The following is a 27,118-nucleotide window of genomic DNA, read 5'->3' on the forward strand; positions in this document are numbered from 1 at the left end:
GACTTGAGCGTCGGAGGGTTTGCGCCGGGAGAACAACCGGCGTACTCTGACTTGTCTGTGTGTGCAGGGACATCTGGAGAAGAAGCATTACTAGGAGACCTCCTGGTCGTGGTAAAGTTGATCGAGCAAGGATCCTGGTCGTAGAACGAGGAGAACCGGAATCTCGCATCAACATTTTGGCGCCATCTGTGGGAACTAGAGCAAAAAGCTTCTGCTGATAGCAAGAAGAGGGGTGGAGTAAGCGAAAAGCAATGGAGACAGGAGGAAGTAGTGCACAAGGGGGTGATATGAGGCTTAACGATTCCGTGACGCTGAGGGAGATAGTCAGTGAGGCACGGGAAAAAGTCATGTTCGACCGGATGGAACGGATGGAAAAGCAGATGGAGACCCTGACAACCATTCTGCATGAGCTACGGAGCGAGCGAAGGGTAACCCAAGAGGGAAGGGTGAGAGGCGGTGGAGTGGCACTAGGTCCCGATAGTGCGGGGAGAGGTCAAACCACAGGGAGATCTGGTGGTGAGAGGGGTAACGCACCTCTACGGGGAGAATTTCACAGAGAAAGAGAGCGGTCCCCGGCAAGACAGACTTGTGACGCGGACGACGGGGTGGTGAATGCAGAGGAAACCGAGTTGAGGCAACACTTGCAAGATGTAGAGCAGGAGCGGGATCAAGTTGCAGCACGTGACCCCGGTCGTGCAGGGCAGCTGGAGGAGGAAGTGCGCAGACTAGCGCAGATAATTGACGATATGCAAGGGAGGAACAGAGCCCCTGGTTGGAGGATAATGCTGGACGGAGAATCACCGCTCTCAGCAGAGATCATGAGGGCAGTTATTCCGAGAGACTTCCGCCTCCCCGACCTCAGGTACGCGGGAAGAACTGACCCGCTGATGCACATAGAGCGCTTCAACGACATGACTGGGGTACAAGGATTATCTCAATCCCAAAGGTGCAGGGTGTTCCCGCTATCCCTTGAGGGACGTGCACGAGAATGGTACAGGAAACTTCCTCGGGGCAGCGTTAAAACCTTCGAGCAGATGTGCCAGGAATTCGCGGAGCAGTTCAGTGGGGCGATGTCACCGGAAGATGACATGATGGAGCTGAAAAGCATGAAACAGGGGGAGCAAGAAACCCTTCGGGAATTCATCAAGAGGTTTCATCGAGCTGTCCTCGACTTGGGAGCCTTCAACCACCCTCAGGCGTTAAGGGGATTGAAAGAAGGGGTGAAGATAGGAAGGCTGTGGTACAATTTGAGAAGCCCAGCTATTCAAACGTATGCGGCCGCATACGAACAGGCTAAAAGAGACATCGAGATTGAAGAGTAGAAGGCTGCACGGATCAAGACAGACCAGTTAGAAGGGTTGGGGAGGAGAGAGATGAAAGCATTACCAGGGAACGGGCCGATCAGGAGGAGGGACCACCAGGCCTCCGGTAGTGGGGGAGGAGGCAGGGTCACTGCTTACCAGCCTCATCAAAGGCCACCACAGTATCAGCGCAGCAGGGCGCAACCTCCTCGTTCCCCAGCTAGGGAGCCTTGGAGAAGGCATGAGTTGGCATCTGGTGATCTTCATCAGCACCCCCACGGTAGCAGAGCGAGCAGACCAGAAGTACTTCCACCACCCCCAACTCAGAGCGGGGCAAACAGAGAAAGAGCAGTGCACCTGATCGACCAGAACCCGGACTATAGGCGGTACACTTCCTTGAAGATGTCCCTGGATGAGGTGTACGAGGCCATAAAGGATCGAGGGCTGCTGCACCTCCCTACACCAATAACAAAGCTACCCAACAGGAGGGATAGAGGACGTTATTGTAAGTTCCATGGCACCCATGGCCATACCACAGCAGAGTGTAGAGATCTCAAGACCCAAGTCGAAGATCTGGTGAGAAATCGGTACCTGGACGAGTTTATGGATGGGACTTTCCCGATGGTGGCCACAACAGATGAAGGGGAGCAGAGTGATAGAATCTTGAGGCACGAGCAGCCCGCGGTAAGGGTGATAGCGGGGGGCCCAACATTGGCCGGAGATTCAAACAGATCGAGAAAAAATTATGCTAGGTACGCCATGACCAGTAAAGAGGTACTCCTCCACACCCCAGCAGCCAAACGGGCAAGGGTCAGGCAAGTGCCAATCATGTGGACGGATGAGGATGAGGAAGGGATCCTATACCCCCACGAGGATGCCTTAGTCATCAAGGCTACGGTCGCTAGCAAGAAGTTTGACCGGATACTGGTTGATACAGGGAGCTCAGTTGATGTGTTATTTAAGTCAACCCTGGAAGAGATGGGAATAGCCGACCGGAAGTTGGAACACACCAACACCTCCTTGAAGGGGTTCGGAGGAGGGAAGCTGGTTCCTCTGGGCGTGGTCGAACTACCTATCACAATTGGGAGCCCCCCGACAGAAAGAACAATGATACTGGACTTTGTCGTAGTGGAGGAGGAAGGTCCTTACCAGATGATCCTAGGTCGGCCGTTTTTAAGGATGAGCAAAGCGGTGTTGTCCAACCATTATCTGGCTCTGAAGTACCGGGTGAATGGGGTAGTAGGAGTGGTACGAGGAGACCAGAGGATCGCAAGAAGCTGCTACTCCTCGGCAGCAAGGGAGGCAATGCAGATAACATCCCTCGATACCCGAGTGGAAAACAAGACTGGCAGGCAAGAACCTGTAGAGGATCTGGAAACGGTAAGCATGGGACCAGAGAACTCGGGAAAGACGATCAGAATCGGGTCGAGACTGAAGGGAGAGCAAAAGCAGGAGTTGGTGAAATGCTTACGGGCTCATGCTGATGTGTTTGCCTGGACACATGAAGACATGCCAGGGATTGACCCTGAGGTAGCGTGTCATAAGCTGGCAATAAAGAAAGGTGCTCGGGTAGTAAGGCAGAAGAGAAGGTGCTTCAACCAGGAGAGGTATGAGGCTGTAAATGACGAGGTGGAGAAGCTCCTGAGAGCAGGGTTCATTCGGGAAGTCAGTTACCCAGAGTGGATATCAAATGTGGTGTTGGTAAAGAAGGCAAACGGCAAGTGGAGGATGTGTGTGGATTTCACAGACCTCAACAAGGCGTGCCCAAAAGACAGCTTCCCTTTACCAAGGATCGATCAGCTAGTAGATTCAACAGCTGGACATGGTCTGCTTAGCTTCATGGACGCATTCTCGGGATACAACCAGATCCCCATGTACGAGCAGGATGAGGAGAGCACGGCTTTCATCACTAACCAAGGTTTGTTCTGTTACAGGGTGATGCCATTCGGTCTCAAGAATGCTGGGGCCACCTATCAAAGGCTGGTGAACAAAATCTTTAAGCCGTTGATCGGGAAAACCATGGAGGTGTACGTGGATGACATGATCACCAAGTCCAAGATCCCGAAGGAACACGTTAGACACCTTGAGGAGACATTCGAGCTTTTGAGGAAGTATAAGATGAAGCTCAATCCGGAGAAGTGTGCTTTTGGGGTCGAGTCAGGGAAATTCCTGGGATTCATGGTGAGCCATAGGGAGATTGAAGCAAATCCCGAGAAAATCCAGGCGATTGTGCAAATGACGTCTCCTCGTAACCTGAAGGAGACACAGGGCCTCACGGGGAGGTTGGCGGCGTTGAGCAGATTCATATCCAAAGCTACAGACAAGTGTCAGCCATTCTTTCAAGTGATAAGGAGGGGAAAGAAAACAGAATGGACCCCAGAATGCGAGGAAGCCTTCCGGAACTTGAAACAATACTTGCAGCAAGCTCCGCTGCTGTCCACACCGAGGAACGGGGACAAGTTGTATCTGTATTTGGCGGTATCGGATCGGGCCGCCAGTTCTGTTCTGGTGAGAGAGGAAGAAGGAGTTCAGTATCCGATATACTACACCAGCAAGGCCCTGCTCGACGCGGAGACCAGATACCCACCGTTGGAGAAATGGGCACTTGCCCTTGTGGTTGCTGCTCGGAAGTTGAGGCCATATTTCCAAGCATTCCCGGTCTCGGTAATAACAAACCAGCCATTGCGTCAAACTCTGCACAAGCCAGATGCCTCTGGTCGACTCGTCAAGTGGGCTGTGGAGCTGAGCGAATTCGACATAGACTATAAACCCCGCGCAGCGATAAAGGCCCAGGCAATGGCCGATTTCGTAGCTGAATTCACCGAGCCCGAAACATGCTTAGGTCAACAAGATGCAGTTATAGGTAATGACGAAACTCAAGTATGGCAGATGTCTGTAGATGGGTCATCAGGGGAGCGGGGTTCAGGAGCAGGGATCGTCCTGGAAGGCCCAGAGGGAGAGGAGATCTCTTATGCTGTAAAGTTGGAATTTGCAGCCACAAATAACCAGGCAGAGTACGAAGCCTTGATAGCAGGCCTGGAATTGGCTAGGGCCGTGAAAGCAGACAGAGTTAAGATCAGAACTGATTCCCAGCTGGTTGCGAATCATGTCAGTGAAAGATTCCAACTAAGAGAGGAGAAGATGGAACAGTACCTGAAGATAGTCAGGCAGATGATGGGGAAGTTCGAAGCAGTGGAGGTGATACAAATCCCCAGGGAGCAGAATAGTCGAGCAGACATTTTGGCTAGGATGGCAGCAGTAGCCGACCCAAAAATGCCAAAGTCGGTCCCTCTAGAAATGAAGTCCACCCCAAGTATCGAGCAGAATTTGGGGGTGTTGCGGATAGAAAAAAAATGCTCGTGGAGGGACCCGATAGTTTCATACCTTAGAGACGGGGTATTACCACCACATAAGCTGCGAGCTCGGAAGATTAGAGCTCAGGCCTCGAGATACACGATGATCGATGGGGTACTGTATCGGCGAGGATACACGTTACCGTTCCTTCGGTGTTTGGATGACGACGACGCGGATTACGTGCTGAGAGAAGTACATGAAGGAATTTGTGGAAATCATTCTGGCGGGAGGTCCCTGGCCCACAAGGTCCTAAGGCAGGGATATTTCTGGCCGACAATGCACCAGGATGCGCAAAAGAAAACCAGGGGTTGTGCAAGCTGCCAGAGTTTTGAAAGTTTCTCCAACCAACCACCAGAGAAGCTCACCTCTATGGCCTCCCCTTGGCCATTTGCTCAATGGGGAATTGATCTGATCGGCCCATTGCCAAAAGGACGAGGAGCAGCAACACATGCAATAGTTGCTATAGATTACTTCACGAAGTGGATAGAGGTGGAAGCCCTTAGCAGGATCACGGAGAAGAAAACAACAGACTTCGTGTGGAGAAACCTGGTCTGTCGATACGGGATCCCTTATGCCTTGGTAACGGATAATGGCAGGCAGTTCGATAATCACAGCTTCAGGGATTTCTGCCAGAACCTCGGGATAGAGCTGAAGTATTGCTCGCCTGCTCACCCTCAATCGAATGGACAAGTAGAAGCCGCCAACAAGACCATCAAGAGGCTTCTGAAAACCAGGCTTGGTGCAAAAAAGGGTGCGTGAGTTGACGAGCTGTCAGGTGTGCTATGGGCATACAGAACAACCCACAAAACCGCAACGGGGGAGACACCGTTCGCTTTGGCTTTCGGACACGAAGCGGTCGTGCCGGCCGAGATAGGAACGACCACACACCGGACAGATCATTTCAATGAGCAGGAGAACGACGAGCAGATATGTTTGAATCTTGATCTGCTGACGGAAAAGAGGGAGCAAGCAGCCGAGCGATCAGTCACTTACCAACAGAGGGTTGCTCGGTACTATAACCAGAAGGTGAACATACGGCAATTCAGGGTCGGAGACTGGGTACTGAGAAGAGTGAATCAGAGCACCAAAGATTCCACTCAAGGGGTGCTGGGACCGAATTGGGAAGGGCCATATAGAGTCAAGCAGATAGCGGGACCCGGGGCTTACAGGCTGGTTCGCGCGGACGGCCACGAGGTGAAACGCCCATGGAACGCAGCACACCTCCGAAAATACTTCCAGTAAGATTTGCTCACATTTGAGAGCTATTTCTGCTCAGGCTCATTATCGCTTATCTTTTACGCTTTATGTCCCAAACAATTTTATGTAAGTCGAATCCTGCCATTAATGAAGCAATTTTACGCTTGAAACTAAGAAATTATCCAAGGCATGCAAAGGCTCGCCAAGTCTCAAAGCCTGTCTTATGGCGAGACAGAAGCCAAGCATGCCAGGATCTGCTCGGCCACGAGAAGGCAGCAGAATCCCAACCTTTGAAGAATCCAAGGCATGCAAAGGCTCGCCAAGTCTCAAAGCCTGTCTTATGGCGAGACAGAAGCCAAGCATGCCAGGATCTGCTCGGCCACGAGAAGGCAGCAGAATCCCAACCTTTGAAGAATCCAAGGCATGCAAAGGCTCGCCAAGTCTCAAAGCCTGTCTTATGGCGAGACAGAAGCCAAGCATGTCAGGATCTGCTCGGCCACGAGAAGGCAGCAGAATCCCAACCTTTGAAGAATCCAAGGCATGCAAAGGCTCGCCAAGTCTCAAAGCCTGTCTGATGGCGAGACAGAAGCCAAGCATGCCAGGATCTGCTCGACCACGAGAAGGCGAGCAGACTCCAAAACGTTTGAAGAAATTATCCAAGGCATGCAAAGGCTCGCCAAGTCTCAAAGCCTGTCTTATGGCGAGACAGAAGCCAAGCATGCCAGGATCTGCTCGACCACGAGAAGGCGAGCAGACTCCAAAACGTTTGAAGAAATTATCCAAGGCATGCAAAGGCTCGCCAAGTCTCAAAGCCTGTCTTATGGCGAGACAGAAGCCAAGCATGCCAGGATCTGCTCGACCACGAGAAGACGAGCAGACTCCAAAACGTTTGAAGAAATTATCCAAGGCATGCAAAGGCTCGCCAAGTCTCAAAGCCTGTCTTATGGCGAGACCAAAGCCAAGCGTGCCAGGATCTGCTCGGCCGCGCAAAGGCAAACCGAATCCCAGGCATTGAGAGATCTTAAAAGGCATGCGGCAAAACCATGAGCCAAGCCGGAACCTGCTCGTCTAGACAAAGAAAAGCAGATTCTCAAACGAAAATTAACTCATAATTACAACACAAGAAAGTAATCAAAAAATATCTTTATTAATTGGTTAATGATTAACAGAGGAGATAATTTTCATGAACATTGTCCATTACAACAAAAGAAATATATCAAAAAGACGGCGGATCTGTGAGCCGAGCAGCATCGGTTGGCTGGACCTCCTCAGGTGCGGGGGGGGTATCGCCAGTTGCGTCCGGGGGGGTGCTCGCCTCGCCAACTTCAGCAGGGACTCCACGAGGAGGAGAGTTTTCCTCCTCAATCACGATCGGCTCCACCCCCTCGGCATCTTCCTTGGCCGCCTCCTCATCCATATGCCGAGCAACGCCAGCTGCAAGGTCATCCATCTTGAGGTCAGGGTGTTGCTTCCCGAGGACGGCCATGATGCAACGATAGGAATGCCGGAGTCCCTGGTCGTACTGGTTGTCGGCCTCCCTCTCCAAGTTCTCGACCTGAGCTCGGTGGGAGTCACGGAGAGACTCGAGCTGAGCCTCATACATAGCCTTCTGCCTTTGCAGATCCTCCTTGACCTTGGTAAACTCCTCCTCGAGGGTAATGGCTTTTGCTTGAGCAAGTGATTCTTGCTCTATCAGCTTCAGATTCTCGAGATTCAGCTCCCCTGCTTTCTTCTCGGCAACGTCAGCTCTGTTCGTCGCCGATTGGATATCCTCCTTCATCTTCCGGTCGTAGCGGCCAACCTTAGCCTTGTAATAGGTGGTCATGCAGCTGAGGTGGAAAGCGCTATGCTGCATGGCCCCCACCAGCTCACCCAAGGTGCGGCCGTCAAAGGCCTCCAGGTCCCTCTTGCTCACGGATTTAGTTAACTCATTGAGGTAAGGGACCAGATGTTCTGCTCGGCTGTCCGGTAAGCGAGGTCGAGGCCCGACAGGAGGAGAAGAGGTAGCAGGATCTGTGGCTACTCCACTAGCTTCCCCGACTTCTACAGGAGCCGGAGGTAAAATCTTCAAGGGTGGGGCCTGCTGCACGATGTGGGCCCGCTTCGCGGTAGGGGCATCCTTACTCTCGTCCCTCTTCGTGGTCGGAGGTCGAGAACGTTTTCGGGTCAGAGCCCCAATCACAGCGTCCTCCATCCTATGGCCAGGAAGTATCAAGCGAGACTCGAGCAAGTTGTATGTGGATATCAGTTCCCGGCTCGAGCAGGAATTGACTAGCACAGCCTCAACCCGTTTGAGCGGGCCGGGTCGGAGTGGGAAATGAACGCCCCAAGAAACTACAACATAAACAGACACTTGGTTAGAAACAAGAACAATTATGGATACAAGGCATCTGGAGCGAGCAGGCAACCTGGGACCGTGAAACGGGGTGGGACCCGATAATCCTTCCCGTCCATTTGTGCGACCTGACCCCAAGGACCCCCAGCAAAAAAGAACTTTCTCTTCCAATTCCCACCACCACCAGTAGGGAGGTCGGTTATAGGTTTCCTGCTCTTGGTGCTAGATTGGAAGTAGTACCAGCCGGCATCTTTGGGGCTGCTCTTTAGCTGGTACATGTGCTTCACCTCATCAACCGTGGGCTCGCTTTGGCAACATCTGTCCCACAATATGAACAGACCAGAGAGCACTCTCCACCCGTTGGGATTCAGCTGACCAGGAGCTAGATTTAGCCCGTTAAGTATCCGGGCAAAGTAAGGTTGCAAGGGACACCTCAGCCCGTACTTAAAGCTGTCCAGATACAGGGTAACATATCCCCTAGGAGGCCGGCTGGGAGCATCCTTCTTTCCCGGGACCTTGAGAGGTATCTCGCCAGGAATGCTATACCTCAGCCGGAGGTCCTCGAGCTCATCAAACGTGGTCGTGCACGTCATGTAATCAATAGCATAATCCCGCGATAGGGCTCTACCTCCTATTGTACTCCTCCCCTCTGGTCGCGGCGCCCCCGATGGGGACGCCTCACCAGAATCATCTCCTCGACCCTCACTCAAAGTATCCTCGGAGTCAGAAGATCCATCCTCACCATTACTCCCGCTTGTAGAGGTCGTTTGGGGAGACATGCTCCTAGCACTAGTCCTGACACTAGACCTAACAGGCTCTAAGGGGACCTCGGGGTCAAAGGCGGGATTGGTGAGCAGACTAGGCAGGAAGTCCAACTCGTCGTCATCAACCTCAACGACCTTCTCTTTGCCTTTCGACATTTCCTAAACTCTAACCACAACACCACCAACTACTACCCAAACGAAAGAAAAAAGAAGTTATCTACAAACTATTCGAGACCGAGGAGAGAGAAGTAATACCTGAAGTACCGCTTCAATCGGAGAAAGGCAAGGAGGGGGGGCTTCGTGCCGGAACTTCTTTGCCGGAGAAACAGAGACGTAGACGGAGACAGAGTGAATGGTGAATATGCCGTTCGAGAGGATTTGGCTTTCCAAATGAGGACGGACCCTTGGGTTGCCAGCATATAACTGCGCCGAATCCCGAGGGCCTCATAACCGTCGGTTTGAAATTCAAATGGAGGGGGCGATTTCTGCCACGTCACCTCGTTCGCAATTAAATGCGACATGACTCTTGGCAGCCTTTTCCAATCCCACGCGAGCGAGTGCTGTCGAGTTTCCACTGATGGTCCACTACATTACCCAACACCAGAAACTGGGGGACCGGTGTTTGGGAGAGATACTGTTTGGGATAAATATGTCGACGAGACCAGGAATGACGAGCAGATATCTGATGGCAGAGCTCTGCGAACCGGTGTGTTCCATAAAAGCCTGGCACGCGGAGGAACAGGAGCAGAAATATCCTGCTCGTCCACGATGTTGTCATCCGCGAGGCCAATTCCCTATAAAAGGTATACGGCCATTCCGGCTAGAGGTCGATAGGCGAGGAGACCCGGTCGACGGCAGTTGGCAAGACATGCTCTCCAGCCCGAGAATCTAGGCACGACATCCACGCTTTCTCCTGAGCCGTGGCGTAACACGCAAGATCTCACAGGACCACGACAGCCACGCTTTCCCCTGAACCGTGGCGTAACACGCAAGATCTCTCAGAACCACGACAGCCACGCTTTCCCCTGAACCGTGGCGTAACACGCAAGATCCCCCGTTTGCCCATACCGCAGCAGTCAGAGCTCCAGACCGTCTCGAAAAAAGCGGAAAACTGGGATTCAGAGGAAGCCTATAAAAAGGTAGCCAACGAAGGTAAAAGGGTTAGCATTTTCAAGATAAAAGAGGAAACCACAAAAAAGCCATAAGACCTGTGGCAAGCGTTCCCCGAACCTTCATATCTGACTTGAGCGTCGGAGGGTTTGCGCCGGGAGAACAACCGGCGTACTCTGACTTGTCTGTGTGTGCAGGGACATCTGGAGAAGAAGCATTACTAGGAGACCTCCTGGTCGTGGTAAAGTTGATCGAGCAAGGATCCTGGTCGTAGAACGAGGAGAACCGGAATCTCGCATCAACATAACATATGATATAAGTCTATTAGAAATAAACTACAATAAAATTAAGGGAAGATAGAAGGTGTCGACCAATCCAATCATAAAATTGTTGATAAAGATAACTAATAGGCTGGAACATCAAACAAAAGCCCAAGAGGGTCTGTGGGCTGCCACGGCACAACCCATCATGTGATTCGTGTCTTGTCGTGTTTATTTTTTATTTTTTCTTCAACTCCGCTCAACACAAGAACCAAGGGCCATGCCTAAGAAAAAAGTAACACAATCTTTTCCTTTTTTAATATTTTTTAATTGGGCACGTCAAATTATTGGCGTACTTTTTTCAAGCACATGTATATTTTTTGGTCCACGTGCCTTTAATCAAATTTAATAAAATGAAAAATTTAAAATTTAAGTGTATATTCAATAATAATAAACTAATAATAGTAAGAAAATGTAATACTAACTATTAAATTAAACCTTATGATATTTTAATTCTTTTTTAATACTTAACAACGACAACAATAACAACAACAACAACAATAATAATAATAAAAATTTCTTAAAGATTAATTTAATTGTTAACTTAGATTTATATGGAGTCATAGATCATAGTCCATAATAACATTAGTTCATACATTCATAAAATCATGATATTTATAATTTTATTTATTAAAATCATGATATCATCTATTCATTTAATAGATTATAAACACAAAAAACTAGATTTTTTTAAAACTAAGAATTAATTTAATTTAAAAAATTTAAGCTAATAAAATAAATTAAAAAATTTAATTTCAAATTATTTATAAAATCATAATATTTTAAGTTTATTTTTATTAAAAAAATTTACTGTAATATACTTAGGCCCCTATGTTTATTCATGGGCTACAAGTTGCGTGCTAACTCACCAATTAAACGTATTTGCTTAAGTCCAACCCATACCATGACATCTCAATCTCAACCCACCAATGAAACCTTTTGAAGTGTCGTTAACATATCTCTAATTATACTATACTTTTAAGGTCCATGTGTCTAAAATTTTTAATTCAACCCAGTCCGCGTGCATGCCATCTCATGCTATGTCCCTTATCAACGTGTTCATTTTCGTGCTATACCCTGATGTATAGACCCGTGCCATGACACATGCCACCCGGCCCATTGACCATCTCTAGTTGTTGACTTATATGTATTTTTGGTTATTGTCTTAACACCAGGGATAAAATGAAATTTTAAAAATTTTATTAGGGACCTAATTTATAATAATAATAATAATAGTGTAATTTTTAGATTTTACCTATTACCCCATTATCCTATTATCCAGTAATGTCAAAATTCGATTATTCTGTAAATGAGATGCGTTTTTTCAGTAACATTTTTTACATGAGAGGTAAGGGGTTATGGAAAACAGAGTTGGAGAAAACTGCAAAAGTTGAAATCTGAAAATAAAAAAATGTCGTTCTCCCTAAAACTAATAGGATCATAGCATAAAGTTTAGCAAATTAATCTAAAAAATCATATTGTTATAATCAAATCTTTTCTCATTCCTCTTTGAGACTTGTTTTTGTACTGACAAATTTTGTTATTTTCACTATAATTTTTTTATTTATTTTCACAAAACTTAAATTAGTTTAAGAATAAAGAATTATAACAATTCTGATCAGTGTTCTCTGGACTAGTTTGAAGATGCAATTCTGCACACTTTTGTTCTTGACCTTAACCATTTAATACGCTTTTACACATTTAACTAGCTCTGGCGATTTTTAAATTAGCTAGAATTACCTTACTGGAAGTGCTTGTTGATCGCTTCTTTTAACAAAAAATTATGTCTACATAAAATTTCCCCTTAGCTTTATCAAAATGATGAACCAACAAGAAATGATGTTTTGTGATGGCATTGGAATACTTGGGCCCATTTTCCGTACAAAAGCCAGTCGCTAACCGATGTTGGGCTTCTCTTGACCAGTTTGAGATCAAAGAGTTTGTGTTTGTCAGTTTTGAGTCCCAACCATTAGCAGAATGTACATTCAATTTGGGTATCTCTGTTATTGACAATTGTTTCTACATAGAGGTGGACTTGACTTCTTCCACACAGATTTAATCTAATTGGTAACTACTTCATTTTGAATGGTACGCTTTTATTCTTCCCCAATCCGTAGATAGATGACGATCATCGTAATATATAATACATTTAGTTACTATAAGTATTGTTTTATTACTGTCAAATCCAGTTTAAAGCATTATTCAAGTTGTTGGTGATGGAAGCACATATTGCTTCGCTGCATTCAAACATTCATTTACAGGTAGCAAAATGGATTACGATACAATTACATGCTATAAATATGCATGATTTTTTTTTTTTTATATTCGTATTGATAAATATTGACACAATTAATAAATGGATTAACACGGCACACCACAAAAAATAACCGTATCGTATTTATATTACACAATCTCAATATGATTATATGTTTATAATACGTGTATCAATTAATATGTAATAATATTATTGAAAATACTAACTAATCTATATACCGAACACTTAATTAATCAATCGTGCACGTCTATATTGTGTTATAACTTATCCATGTTATATTTATATTATGTTAACTTATTTATGATCTATTTTAAAGAATAATATTGACATATTTATTATTTTTTAAAATTATTTATTATTTTTTATTAAATATATTAAATTAGTTCACACGATTAACACAATTAATAAACCGATCGTATTTATATTTTGACGTTTCAACAAGATTAATAAATAAGTCGTATTCATGTTTGCTTAAATTTAACACGACTGGAATAAGGCACGATAGATTATACGAATTGACACCCTCAACATTCATTTACCTCCATTCACTGGTAAATTCTAGGTGAAATTCAAATTCAACAGCAGAAGGTGATTAAAATAGAGAAAAAGAATTCATCAACAATGATTCTCTTCAACCCTTGCCTGAAGATAAACGCGGTTAAGAGTCTAAACAACACCTTCTCCTTCTTTCATTCCGGCCATTGTGTCATACAACGGCTTGTTTAATGTCTCCGGTAGGTAAAATGCAAACAGCCCTCCGATAATGCCACATGCTGCAAACACTGCAAATGGCAACCAACCACCCAAAACCACCACGAATGGTGCCAAAATCGCCCCCAGTTGGGCGGCCTGTGTTGCACACCCGAGGGCTGCGTTTCTCACTACTGTAGGGAACAACTCTGTAGTGTATATAAATAGCAAATTGTAAGTACCAGCCACCCCAAAGATACCCATAACGCCACAAATCATCCTCACAATTTTCCATATGCCATTGTTTTTAACTAAACTACCAAGTAAGCAGAAAAATCCACTAAACCAAAGAGTGCCTATTGTCATCGGTTTCCTTCCGAGTTTGTCCAACAAAACTGCTGTGATTGTGAATGCTGGCATCTCTGCTACTGCATTGACGAGCACGTTTAGATAAAGGTTCGTTTGGAGATTGACGACGTTTAAACTAATGCCATAGTAGACGACTGAGCACAAGAAGTTAATGGTAACGGCCAAAAACAGGCGTATACGCGTCAATGGGGACTTAATAACATCTATGACAGAACCTGTGACTGCTTCTTTTGTCGCCAATTCTTCCTTGTAATTTTGTTTGCCATTTGAAGCATCATTTTCTTGTTCGTCATCAAGCATGAGAACAACCCCATCAGGCAAATGGCGCCCGTTAGACTTGGCAATAGCACGCATGATTTTCATGGCCTCATTTAGTTTGCCTCGAACAAGATACCATCTAGGAGATTCGGGGAGAAAAGGAAGAATAATAAGAAGGAACAAAATTGAGGGGATTGAAGAAGCAATGTAAAGAGCACGCCATGTTTGAAAAATATAAGCTATGCCTGAGAGTAAGGCTATTCCAGTTGAGAAGAAGTAGAATGTGGACATGCCAGCAGCCCCACGCTTTGATGGGCCTACGGGTTCTGTGGCGAGGACGAAGGCGCAAAGGCCAACACCTCCAGTGCTAAAGCCAGTAAGCATGCGAAGTACGACATAGGTTGAGTAGTTTGGTGAGAATGCTGTTAAGCAACCAAAAACAGCATTCATCATGCAGACTACTGTTAAAGAACCTTTTCTTCCTAGCCTGGAGTCTGAGAGATGGCCAAATACTCCCGCACCTGAAAACATACAAACAATTTTAGTTATGTATTTATCTATACCAAATTTTTGTTAAATTAAGTGGTGCAAGAATTTTCATTTGTGCCTTATTAAGGCACTGTTGTGTTTGAGATAAGTGCTTTCACTTGTCCATATATTCAACCTCAGTCCTTACCTCAAAAATCCAATTCTTGAAGCTAAATCTGTTTAAGTTACGTATAAAATGCTTATTATATATATCTTATAAAATATTGCTGTTGGTTTACTGTAGAATCACATTAATCTCGTAAAAATGTAATTTTTTTACTCTTGTTCTACAGAGAAAAAGTATTGAAACTTTACCCAATGATTTACGTGTTTATAGGAATAATTATTGTGTGCTAAGAGTTCATGCCAACACAGCTGTTCTTTCCTAAAAGAACAACATAAATGGGGACAGGGAAGCTGGCCATACGTAAAGAAGTCATATATAATCTGATGGCCGTACATCAAGAAAAGATCATCATAGGTCATGTTTTCTGATGATGACCATCATGTGTTACCTTATCGTCAATAGCTTTATCGTTTGAGGGAAACTCGCATGGGAGTAGATGAAACGTTTTGTGGGTCACATCCTTTTTTTGGAGAAAGTATTTCGGAAAGATGAGTTGTGAGCCAAAGAAAGTCAGAAAGCTTAGCACAAAACGTCGAAAAACTATTTCACAAACAAACAAACTTGAAAAATCATATACATATACAATCATGACATAGACCATAGAAAAATTATTTATTCGTTAATGCCAGTTGAATCCTTTAATGTTTATTGTGTCTAATCAAAAAATTAATTCTTAATTATACATATTTTTATTACAACTATAGTATCATGTTTTGTCCGTTATGATGTTATTATTTCTTTTGTGAGAATTTCGTTTAGAAATGGCAATTGACAAAAAAGGAAGCAATACACCACTAATATAATTTCCAAATTAAAAAAGCCGTCCTTGATAGAAACATCTCTTTACTTTTCTATTTCATATTTTTTTTAAAAAAGTAATAAAGTTAATCCTGTCACATCTTTTAACAACAGTTTGTTACAGAGAACAAAAGTACTACAATCGTCAAAAGCAAAAAAACAAATAAAAAAAAAACAAGTGGGAGAACAATTTCTCAAACAAAGCTTGGCTGGCCTTTAATGGACAAATATTTGGATCATTTAGGAATCATATAGAAAGTTCACCAGTTGCACCTCTAGATAAACTTCAATCAATCCTTGCATAAATAGAAAGTCGACACATACACACACATTAAACAAAAAAAAAAAGAAAAAGAAAAAAATTCTTACTAACTTTATGCCTTAAAGTTTTGGAATTTAAAATCTACAATACCATATCTAATTAATTTGCATTTAAGTTAATCTCAAGTATATCCTAATCATGTGAATTCATATCTTCATTTCTTAATTTATTATTATATTATACATGCAGCTGAGATCGCAGTTTCAATAAAATATTGACTAGACAAGAACCAGTGAATCACCACAAGCTGCTAGCAATATATAAATTAAAATTTATTCGTTAATTTTTTTTTTCTTTTTTCCTGAAATATTTGAGGGCCTCAGAAATTTCACTGCAACCACGCATTCACCTAAATTACAGTGAAAAACATTAGCGGACCAAGAGATAAGCCTTACATATACACCGTTTTTGGCTGTGTCTGCATCTGCCAGCTATGTCTTTATCTTTTCGCTGAATCATCACCACGGGTGATACACACACAAAATTCAATTTCTTCATCCAATTATTTTTTTATGTTATGTTTTTGAAAGTCTTTTGAACGCCTCCTTAATCTTGCGTATGACAACTTTCTAGGCATTTTAATTTCACGTCGACAACGTGACAAGTAATTATTAAATAAAATTAATTAATTAATCAACATAAATAAATGAATAATTAACTAGGAAAGAAAAAAAAAAAAAGACTTACCAATCATGCAGCCAAAAAAGAACAATGCCTGGACGAGTCCAACCTTATACTTTTCTTCACAAAAGAGGCCCCACTGAGTCACCGTCGAGCTGCCGTCCCCGCCTGTCCAAGCCCACGAACCCGGTTCGAGCCCACAGACAGTTTTCTCCCCGGGGTCACACCCCTGTCCGAGGCAGTTGTATTCCGGTTCCCGGTCGGCAAAGATCATGACCATCGTGTGGAACGCCTCGAGCGCCCACGCAAGGCTTGTAAGCACGAAATGACGCAGCTGCCACGGCCCGAACTCGCCGCAGTATTTGTGTAGCATGTCGTCGACGAGGAGCTTCTCCTGCTCGGCAGGCGGTTGTTTTGGCGGGGATAGGAGAGGTGACCGGAGGGACTCGCCGTTGCCGGGATCTGAAGATGACGTGGATATCCCCATGTTCATTAATTTCGCGTTGTATATTTTCCTATTATAGCTCTTGCATCATGGTGGTGGATGTTTTTGTATTTGTAAATTGTAACGGAGACAGTGTGTGCGCGCATCTATATGGTTAAGAATGAGGGTATTTTTGTAATTTTATTTTCATGAACGGTAGTTTGATATAAATACGACACGTGGAGGGCTTATCTGCCGTAAGATTGTCGGGAATAATGTTGTTGTCATCTCTAGTTGCCTACCTTGCCTAAGTGAAAATTAAATAGAGAGGAGAGAGTCGGAAATTTCCGAGTCCCACACTTTTAACTTTCCAAAACTGTGAAGATATATTAGATAATCTGTGTGTGTGTGTGTTTTTTTAACAAGAATTAATTAAGAAATATATTCGTAAATGTATTTTATTTATGAAGTATTGATATGATAATAAGGATCCAACTAAGTTACAACTGGCTTATTCCTTTCACATAAACAGCAACACAATAATAGTGTCCGCATAAGTTTAATTATGAGAAAAATCAGTTTACAGTAAACTATAAATTATCATTTACTTGATAATAAAATTGAGATATAAAATTAGTATGCACCTGACGCAAAGAAAATTCACATCTTCGGTAAGTAATAATAATAATAATATTCAACAATATTAGTTAACATTTAAACTCTACTTCCGATTTTTTATTTATGTGCTAAAATTTTTGTTAAAGTGGCGTTGTGATGGCGTCCTAAATCATGAAGTGATTGCGACGCCCACAACTTAGTCAATTAAGTAGTTTGCAAGTCTTTCACTACCCTGTTACGTGAGGACTAAAATTTTGTCTTGACATATGGCTGCCAAATTAGTTTAAAAAATCTAATCCGCTGGTGTACTGTAAGAAGTCTGGGTTAGCTCACAATTGATTGTCAACGAACAATAATTGTAAAATAAGTCATAATTTGACAATGTTTTTACATGGATTGCTGTTGTTTTATATATATCATTGAATTTGTATCATGATGTGGTGGTCATCAGAGAGTCCATTAGAAGGTACATATCATCATAATGAATCTATTAATTACGTAAGAAATTGATTAGAAATATGTATTTATAGCCGCTTGTCCTGTTTAAACCTTAATTTAAATAGGTTGATAATTTTATTTCCTTAAAACATGGACTATGTATGAGGTCAATTACAGTTGCATATATTATAAATGATTAGACAATTCACTAGAGTTCCATTGGGAATGATCAACTCAACAACTGATAGGATTACTACTTTCAATAGAGTTATACTAATTTGATTCTCTGCCAACTTTCTAATTCAAGTGATAACAACAAATAGAATTAATCATAATCCATTTAACCGAAAAAAAAAAATAGAACTAATAATAGATTCATAATCTCACGTTCAATTTTTAGTGTTACATTAATTAATTAATATGCCACTTACATGAAATTAAAATTAATTGACATTACATGACTTCAGAAGAATGGGAATAATATTTCCTCAAAGGATATGTATGCGCGGTGGTTCTCTCACACAGACAGCCCCCACTTAAAAAATATGCGGACACTCACATTTTGGGCGTTGTTGGGGTGGGTAAAAAAACCGTGCACTAGAGAAAACCGATCTAAACCGATCCGAACCGTTCCGATTGGACCGGTTTTAATTTTAAAAAATAACCGAAATATATGGTTTGTAAAAAAAAAAACCGAAATGCAAGTTCGGTATTCGGTTCACTCAGTTGAACCGAAAAACCGAACCGAAAAACCGGGTTATTATTGAAATTTTATTTAAATAGACACGTGTTAAATTTTAATTGGTTGCGTAAGATAATTAAAATATTTTGTAAGTACCTTATTAGTAGTTAGTAAGATATTAGTGATAAAATGTGTTTTGAATACTTTATATTTATTGTTAATAGTTGTAATGAAATTAGGATAAATTAATTGTTGAAAAAAATTATTATATTCATGAGGCCTAATGGGCTAAAAATTTAGAAATTCAAAATAGGTCCAAAAGGCCCAAAATCGAACCGATCCGATCCGAAAAGATCCATTTATGTTCGGTTTTTATTGAGTTCGGTTCTTATTTAGTTCTTTTTATAAAATAACCAATTTAAATCGGTTCTGCTTAATTTCGATCTGAACCGAACCGGACCGAACCGTGCCCACCCCATCAACGGCTGAATTCAGTTGTGAAGTAAAGGCCACTTCTGACATTTTCTACGTGTGGGCCCTGCGTTAAAAACTTTGAAAAAAAAATTCATTTATCTCTGCACGCTTTTATTCAATGGGGACCATGTGTATGCAAAAACATAATTTGCTATTTTTCATTCAACTCTGTTCTCCCCGAGGTCTTGATTTTAACTTGATTTTCACTTTTTTTTTTGGTACAAAGACGTGCAAGACTGTACAAAGACGTGCAAGACTAAGGCAAAACAAAACGAGGGTGTGAAATTCCAATACAATCATGAAGAATCCAAAACTCAACCCCTAAAGGAAGAGAATTGAAGATGTGCAATTCAACAGGCAGAGAAAGAGCAGAGTTTGCAAGAAAGTCAGCTGCAAAATTTTATTCTCTGTAAACATGCTTGACCTGCACTTGCCAGGTTCTGTTCAGCAATTCCTTGATACCCCTGATAAGAGAAGCATGCGCATTTGGCCTAATCTCGTCATCAGCCACCAAACGAGTAATACAAAGGCTGTCAACCTCCACCTGAAGCTGCCGAATTCCATTATCCTAAGCCAGACATAACCCCCGATAAAGACCCCATAACTCAGCACCAGTGATAGTACCCACACCAATATTCATTCCAAAACCAATTATCCACCGCCCATAACAGTTTCTAATCAAACCACTCGCACTAGATAGACCAGAACTTTTACGAGCTCCATCTGTGTTGAGTTTAAACCAATGCCAAGTAGGTGCCACCCATCCAAAATATTTCTCAATCTGCATGGCAGCATGAACCAACAAACTCTAATTAACCTTTTGAATTTCTTCCGTACGGATCTTAATATCCATAACAACAGTACTCTTGCTAGTAAAAACACCATTACGCAGATTCTGATTACGCCAAAACCAAAGCCTCCAAACTGTGACTCCAGACACGGCCAGTCAAACATTCCATCATACTTCCACAAGTTCCCCAAATTATATAACATCCAATCTCGGAGATTCAAACTAAAAAATTGATGACTAATCCCGTGAGGTATCAATGACAACCAGACATGCTTAGTACTGGGGCAATCCCTCAGCACATCAAGAGTATTTTCAACAACACAGCCACACCTTGCACAACTCATATCATCAACAATATGTCTCCGGAAAAGTTCTGCTTTAGTTTTAAGTCTATTCTGACCCACCACCCACAAAAAGGTTTTGATACATTGGGGACCTCTCCACTGCTAAAGAAGGCGCCAAAAGGATTCTTCATTGTGAACCTCCATTTTTGACAAAGCCCTACATGTGATCATCCTCATCATTTACACTGGGAGGCTTGGTCGCTGCCATTTTGAGAATTAAATGATGGGGCAATAAATTCTCAAAAAGCTGCCAATTCTAAGTACCCTCAACAGTGATAAACTTCACCACACACTCCTCTAGCTACTCTAAAAGTATCGGCTGCAAAGCGAAAGTATACAAAGGGTATTCCTCTGTTACCCAGTTATCCCACCAAAATCTAACTCAGTTGCCATTTCCAATGTCCTATTTGATCCCTTTCAAAACCTCAGGCCAAATGCCTCATACAGCCTTCCACATGTAAGAGCCATATTTCGTAAGTAGTGTGCTGGGGAGAGCATTATGAGCCAGCCTATACTTAGACAAGAGAACTTTCACCCATAAACTATTTGAAGAAGCAATTAAACCCCACCCAATCTTCATAAGCAGAACATCATTCATTAAATTAAGCTGCTTAAGACCAAGGCCTCTGCTAAGTTTCGGTTGACATATGTTATCCCATTTCACCAAACTGATTTTCTTCTTGTCTTCTGCCCCGCTCCACATAAACCTCCTACAAGCCTGATCAATTTTCTCTCAAATACCAAACGAAATCCTCGTAGTTTGCATTGCATCAATAGGAATCGATTGGATTACCGATTGAGTGAGAGTGATCCTACCCGCCAAGGACAAATGCATCGCATTCCACCCCGACAAACGTTGGTTCACTTTATCCAAAATTCCCTGATAAGTCAGCTTATTAACCCGTGAATGAATAAATGGCATTCCTAAATATTTTCCTAGGTATTTTTTGATAGAAAAACCCAAGGAACCACCAATTTCCTTAGCCTCAGCTGACTTTACGTTGTGAGAGAAAAAAAAAACTTGTGTCTTTGTTTTACTGACTTTCTCTCTAGAGGTCATACAAGAAACATTCAACACTTTGTTTATAACCATTGCTTGCCTACAAGAAGCCTCTGCAAGCAAAATAAGATCGTCAGCAAAAAATAAGTGAGATAAAAGGGTACCTCCACGAGACAGTTTAATAGGGTTCCAGTGCCCTCTCTTCACTGCGTCATTTATTCCATGGCTTAACCTTTCTATACATAACACAAAAATATAAGGGTAAATGGGGTCTCCCTGTCTAATACCCCTAGAAGGGGTGAAACTCTCAGTAAGTTCTTCATTCCATAAAAGTTGCATAGTCGCTATTGTAATACATTCCGTAATAAGTCAAACCAAATCAGTAGGCAATCCAAACTCCCTCAAGGTTTCATAAATAAAATCCCAACTTAAACGATCATACACCTTTTCCAAATCCACCTTAATGGCCATCTGCCCAATCCTCCCTTTCTTGCGTCTCATTGAATGGATAACTTCCTGGGCAAGCACTATGTTTTCCGTTATGTGTCTCCCCGGGATGAAACTAGTCTGGGTAGGTCCAATAAGATCAGGCAAGACAGATTTCAGCAGGTTAGCTAATAACTTAGTAATAGTTTTATAGATAACCGGACAAAGGCTAATGGGACGAAAAAGTTTAAGGCTAATAGGATTATCCGACTTAGGAACTAACATAATTAGAGTTTTGTTTAGCTCCTTAGGGCCATTAAAAATGCCTTTGATAAGACTACAGACAGATTTTCCCACACATGCCACTGGGTCTGGTAAAAGAGAGCATGCAACCCGTCTATTCCAGGGGCTTTCAAAGCCTTCATGCTGAAGACAACATTCTTAATTTCTTCATCCTCCACTGCTTGTCCCAAAGCTTGCATTCGACTCTCCTCAAGGACTGGGAAGGCATGAACAATAGGGTATGGATGATAGGTTGCATCCTCTTTGGAATAGAGCTTTGAAAAGAAAGACACAACATAAGCTCTAATCTCATCATTATTCAACAACCAATTATCCATATCATCTTTAATCATTTCAATGTTATTTCTCTGTCTCCCCTACATTGTTTTGCGATGAAAGAAGGTAGTATTACGATCCCCACACTGGATCCATTCCCTCCTCGACTTTTGATACCATAAAATTTCTTCTTGAGTTAACACTGCTTCCAGCTCCTTTTTGAGTTGAATTTCCAACCGAGTTAGGTTAACAGAATGGTACTTTTTCAAAGCCTGCCGGATACCCCTAATTCTCGCTAACAAGCGATTTTTATGTCTGAAGATATTATCAAACACTTCTGTACTCCAGAGGGAAACCTTTTCAACAAAATGTTTAACCGAATTCAAATACTCCACGTCTTGTTGCCAAACATTTGACACAAAAGGCTCAAACCGTTAATCAGTCAGCAAAAAAAAAAGGAATCGAAAAGGCTTAGGGCTATTACGAGCAGTTTGAAGCTTCCCAAATTGGACTAGGATCGGTCGATGATCAGAGCAAACCTTAGGAAGGTGGAGGACCGAAGTGTCAGAAAATCTTTCGATCCAATTGTCGTTACAAATTGCTCTATCAAGTCTTTTGTGTAACGAACCACGAGCCCATGTGAAAGAAGGGCCTTTGAACTCCAAATCACAAAATTTATTATGATGAAACCACCCGTTGAAAAGTTGACAAACACCATTAGATCTCAGAGAACCTCCCTGTTTTTCCGACGCATTTAAAATAGCATTGAAGTCACCCCCAGGCAGCCAAGGCCCTTGGACAAAGCCGGCAAGCTTATCAAGATCACTCCAAAGTTGCTTCCTCACGGAAAGAATCAGGCTGGCATATATAGCAATAATTGAAAAAATGAGCCCACTGTTGTTAGACACTCTTAAATGGATAAACTGTCGATGGTTCATAACAATCTCAACATCCAAACATTCTTTCCAAAGTAACCAAATTCCTCTAGAAAATCCCACAGCTTCCACTCTATGAGATCTTGCAAAGCCACTCTTTCTAATAAAATTATCAGCCTTGATACCACTGACTCTGGGCTCAAACACGGCTACCAGAGTAGGATTATAACTTCTGACAAAGCCATTAAAAGTTCTACAAAAACCCTGAGATAAAACTCCCTGACAATTCCAAAACATAATGGAGAAAAACATTAAAGACATAACGCAGAAAAAAAAGAAGAAAATGTCCCTTACACCTCAAACTCAAAGGCCCGGTTTTCCAGAGCCATCTAATTTTTGTCCTCCAAGGATCCAGCAGAACTCGACTCCTCCGAGTCCTCATCTCCACTCTCTCCTATGTAGTCACTATCATCTGGGTCATCTGTCAGATTATCCATATTCCAGCTTGCCAAATCTGGCGGATCCCCCATAGGTTAGTCACCAAACTCCTTGTCTTTTCCATTCTCGCAGAAATATAAGTGGTTGGGTGTAGATGCAAACTCATGTTTGTTCCTGTTGCCAGTTATCTGTTCCAGGGTCACAACAGAATGTTTCGTAGGGTCGAGGCTTGTGGAGGACTTCGCTAGATTGATAGGCTTAGCCATGGTTTCTATGTGTTTATGTGAAGGATGAGGGAGATGCATGGGAGCTGACGTGTCCTAAAAAAGAGTGTTCTAAAAAAGTCTCCTTTCGTAGTTTTTTCTCTGCATGAGAGAAAGCTAAATGGTAGCTTTATTGGGTCTTTAGGACTATGAGAATCACTCCTTGAGAGTGTTTTGGTGGTGTTATGTGTTGAGTGTTAGAAAATGCATATTTATAAAGGAGAAAACCATCATTTTACATTTTAAGTCTTACTAACAACCCTTACTTTTATGTTTTTAACATTCTTGTGATTTAATTACGTGTGTTTTATTTTAATTAAGTATTTTATGTATTTTAGGAGCATTATAGTCATTTCACAATAAAGGAGAAATCAGACGGCAAAACGGACATCACTTTTGAACTCAGGACGGTCAAAAACCTTAGGAGGAGCATAAAAGGAAAAATGACACTATTCACATGTACGGTACTATTCACGTGTACGGTACTGTATACGTTACTGTTCACGACATTGTTCACATAGACAGATGATGACGTGGCATTGACCGATGATATGGCATTGACTGATGAGGTGTCACGATCCTGTTGGACTAAAATTCTTATGTACTGTTGATGGTGACGTGGCAGCATATCAGTGGACGAAAAATCTCGCGTACGGTGCATGCATCACACAGGATTATTTTCAACCAAACCGCGTTACTGTTCATCCGGGTCAAACCGTGTTACTGTTCATCCGCGTGGTCAAACCGTGGACTGTTGACTGATGACGTGGCGCAATCCTGAGCGTCCAAACTGTTTTTAATCCGATGGCCATGATTTACTCCATGTATCTATAAAAAGGGGGCCTCTCCCCCCTAATTTGATATCTCTGAATCCATTTTTAGACTCCATTTTCTGTAATTCCCTCTCCATCTTGTATTTTCTTCGTATTTTAATAAATTTCCATTTTGCCCCTAGTTCAATTATGAGTGGCTAATTTTCTTTCAAGCTTGGGTTGAAGGTGAAGTCTCAACATGTGTCATGGGCTTAATTTGGTAAATTTATTTTCTCTTCCCCTCTAGTTTTTGTGGATGTTTTGACTTCTCGTCGACAAATAATACTAATCTTGTCTAGTACTGCCTTGGTTTCACCAGCCCCCTAGTACAAGGTTATTATTATTTGGCACGATAAGCCCTTAGTACCATATTGATTAGAGCGCGGTTCATGAGGTGTGGATTCCCCCCTCATGATTTAATTGGCATTAATACGGATTATTTAGCCCATGATGCATGTTGATACGGATCCAGATACCCAAGTACGTCAATTTAATAGATTTTCTCTTCAATTTATTCTCTCCATTGCAATTCCAATTTTAGAATTTATTCTCGTCATTTTAATTTAAGTATTAGCATATTCCAAATCATTTCCACCATAAATCCAACTACCCATTTACAAAATTAATTCTATATATAATTAAAATCCACCTCCTCGTGGGATCGACACTCGTCACCATTAGTCTATACTACAACAGATTCGTGCGCTTGCGAGTACATTAAAATTTACACAATAAATTTTTGGCGCCGTTGCCGGGGAGGTAAGTAATTTTAAATTCATAGAATTAATTTTTGTGAATAATTTCTTTTAATTGTTTTCTTGTAATTTTTTTTTAATTAAAAAAAAAAGAAAAAAGAAAAAAAAAGTGAATCTACATTTAAAGGTTAGTATTTCTTTCTTTTTTCTCTTCTTTAAAATTCTGTAATTCAATTTTCAATTTATTTTTCTTTGTAATTTTTTTTTGTTTATTTTATTAATTTAATTTTTAGTTAATTTATTTCACGTATTTATTTTTGTGTATTTTTATAGAAAGGTTGTAATAGCGCAATAAGGTTAGTATCGTAAATTCTCCCTCTTCTTTATTTTTATTTGTCTTGTTCCCATCTTTATTTTTATTTTATTTGTTTTGCATGCATGGTCGTAGGTTATTATTAACTAATCTTGAACCTATAGATCTTGAACTAGAAAAAACATTTCGCACACAAAAGCACATTAAAAATAAATTTGGAATGGATTTACAAGCACCACAGGAGAGGCCATTTAAGGACTATTTTAGTCCCTTAGCTAATTTGAGCACATCATGCATAAGATACCCAAATGTAGCTGCTAGGAGTTTTGAATTAAAACCCAGTGTGCTAAATTGTCTCCCAACATTTTATGGCATAGAAAATGAGGACCCATATAATCATCTGAATGATTTTCATGCAATTTGTCAAACTTTTAAATATAAAAATTTTTCAGACGATGATGTTAAACTCAGATTATTCCCATTTTCTTTAAAGGATAGAGCTCGTTCATGGTTAAATACTTTGCCTGCTAATAGCATCACATCATGGGAACAAATGGTAACAAAATTTTTGAATAAATATTTCCCAGTGCATAAAACCAATACTATTCGCAGGGAAATCTCAGAGTTTACTCAGAGAGAAGACGAGCAGTTTTTTGAAACATGGGAGCGATTCAATGGGCTACTCTTGAAGTGTCCACATCATGGGTATGAGAAATGGCACCAATGCCAATACTTTTTGGAGGGATTACTACCAAATGTGCAAGAATGGCTAATGGCAACAAGTGGAGGAGAGCTAATGTCAAAAAGTGCATCAGAAATTTGGGAATTCTTCCAGCGACAAGCAGATAATTCCCAACAACGGAGTCGATCACTCAGGACTACTAGAAGAATTAAAGGAGTGAATGAGGTTCAAATTGGCGAATCAACTTCAGGAATCAAAGAAGTCAAGGAGATGGTTGAAGGTCTTGCTCGACAAATAGCATCGTTATCGACTGCTAAATCAACAGAATCACATGACCATGACTCATACTCAGATCAAGCCAATGCCATAGGTGTAATAAGAAAACCATCGAATTACAACCCATACTCCAACACATATAATCCTGGATGGAGAGACCACCCCAATTTTTCATGGTCTCAAGGATTCCAACAAAATGGACCAGCAGCTCCAGCTCCACCAATGCAACAAATTCCTCAAGCCTCTCAGCCCCCATTTAGACCATTCAATCAGAATCAGAACTACTCTCAACCCAGACCATGGGAGGATGCATTCCAAAATTTCAAGAATGTTACTCACTCCACGATTGAGCAACAGAACCGCACCATTGATGGACTACGAAATGAATTGAGAGCGGGCTTCAACTCACAAGCTCAATCAGTTTCAAGCCTCGAGAAGATGATGGGACAACTTGCTTCTTCAGTTCAGACCTTGGCAATGACTGTTGAGAAAGGCAAGTTTCCAAGTCAACCAGTGCCTAATCCTAAAGGAGTGCATGAAGCAAGTACCAGTTCACCACAGCAGCATGGAGAGGTCAAAGCAGTAATGACCTTGCGAAAAGGAAAAGAAGTCGACAACAAAGTGGAGATGCCGGTGACAAA

The 27,118-nt window shown here is 42.2% G+C and overlaps 3 protein-coding genes and 1 non-coding gene across 4 annotated transcripts; 1 reads left to right on the plus strand and 3 right to left on the minus strand.

The window, feature by feature from the left end:
- Positions 1-251: 251 nt before the first annotated feature.
- On the plus strand, positions 252-6,455 carry LOC127899953 (uncharacterized). Its single transcript, XM_052434114.1, has 2 exons — positions 252-771; positions 1,345-6,455. The coding sequence occupies exons 1-2, from the start codon at positions 252-254 to the stop codon at positions 5,412-5,414; spliced, it is 4,590 nt and encodes a 1,529-aa protein (XP_052290074.1). The 3' UTR covers positions 5,415-6,455.
- Positions 6,456-7,068: 613 nt separating this feature from the next.
- On the minus strand, positions 7,069-9,107 carry LOC127899954 (uncharacterized). Its single transcript, XM_052434115.1, has 2 exons — positions 8,528-9,107; positions 7,069-8,186 (listed from the first exon to the last, which is right to left on the minus strand). The coding sequence occupies exons 1-2, from the start codon at positions 9,105-9,107 to the stop codon at positions 7,069-7,071; spliced, it is 1,698 nt and encodes a 565-aa protein (XP_052290075.1).
- A 4,036-nt stretch (positions 9,108-13,143) lies between these two features.
- On the minus strand, positions 13,144-17,027 carry LOC102630233 (organic cation/carnitine transporter 4). Its single transcript, XM_006475220.4, has 2 exons — positions 16,436-17,027; positions 13,144-14,494 (listed from the first exon to the last, which is right to left on the minus strand). Exons 1-2 carry the CDS (start codon positions 16,860-16,862, stop codon positions 13,323-13,325), a joined length of 1,599 nt encoding a protein of 532 aa, XP_006475283.1. The 5' UTR covers positions 16,863-17,027; the 3' UTR covers positions 13,144-13,322.
- A 9,096-nt stretch (positions 17,028-26,123) lies between these two features.
- On the minus strand, positions 26,124-26,227 carry LOC127900100 (small nucleolar RNA R71). The gene has a single exon (XR_008052125.1). It is a non-coding gene; the product is annotated as a small nucleolar RNA R71 (small nucleolar RNA).
- Between the last annotated feature and the right edge of the window lie 891 nt (positions 26,228-27,118).

This window comes from Citrus sinensis, chromosome 9, assembly GCF_022201045.2.
Source record: "Citrus sinensis cultivar Valencia sweet orange chromosome 9, DVS_A1.0, whole genome shotgun sequence".
Lineage (NCBI taxonomy): Eukaryota > Viridiplantae > Streptophyta > Magnoliopsida > Sapindales > Rutaceae > Citrus > Citrus sinensis.

What these genes read in the sequence shown, in the direction of transcription:
- LOC127899953 (XM_052434114.1), top strand. Translation starts at nt 252, where the DNA reads ATGGAGACAGGAGGAAGTAGTGCACAAGGGGGTGATATGAGGCTTAAC. An exon ending in AGGGAGGAACAGAGCCCCTG is followed by an intron (nt 772 to 1,344) that starts GTTGGAGGATAA and finishes GGATCAAGACAG; the next exon opens with ACCAGTTAGAAGGGTTGGGG.
- LOC127899954 (XM_052434115.1), bottom strand. Translation starts at nt 9,107, where the DNA reads ATGTCGAAAGGCAAAGAGAAGGTCGTTGAGGTTGATGACGACGAGTTG. An exon ending in CGGGTGGAGAGTGCTCTCTG is followed by an intron (nt 8,187 to 8,527) that starts GTCTGTTCATAT and finishes TTTATGTTGTAG; the next exon opens with TTTCTTGGGGCGTTCATTTC.
- LOC102630233 (XM_006475220.4), bottom strand. Translation starts at nt 16,862, where the DNA reads ATGAACATGGGGATATCCACGTCATCTTCAGATCCCGGCAACGGCGAG. An exon ending in CTTTTTTGGCTGCATGATTG is followed by an intron (nt 14,495 to 16,435) that starts GTAAGTCTTTTT and finishes GTATGTTTTCAG; the next exon opens with GTGCGGGAGTATTTGGCCAT.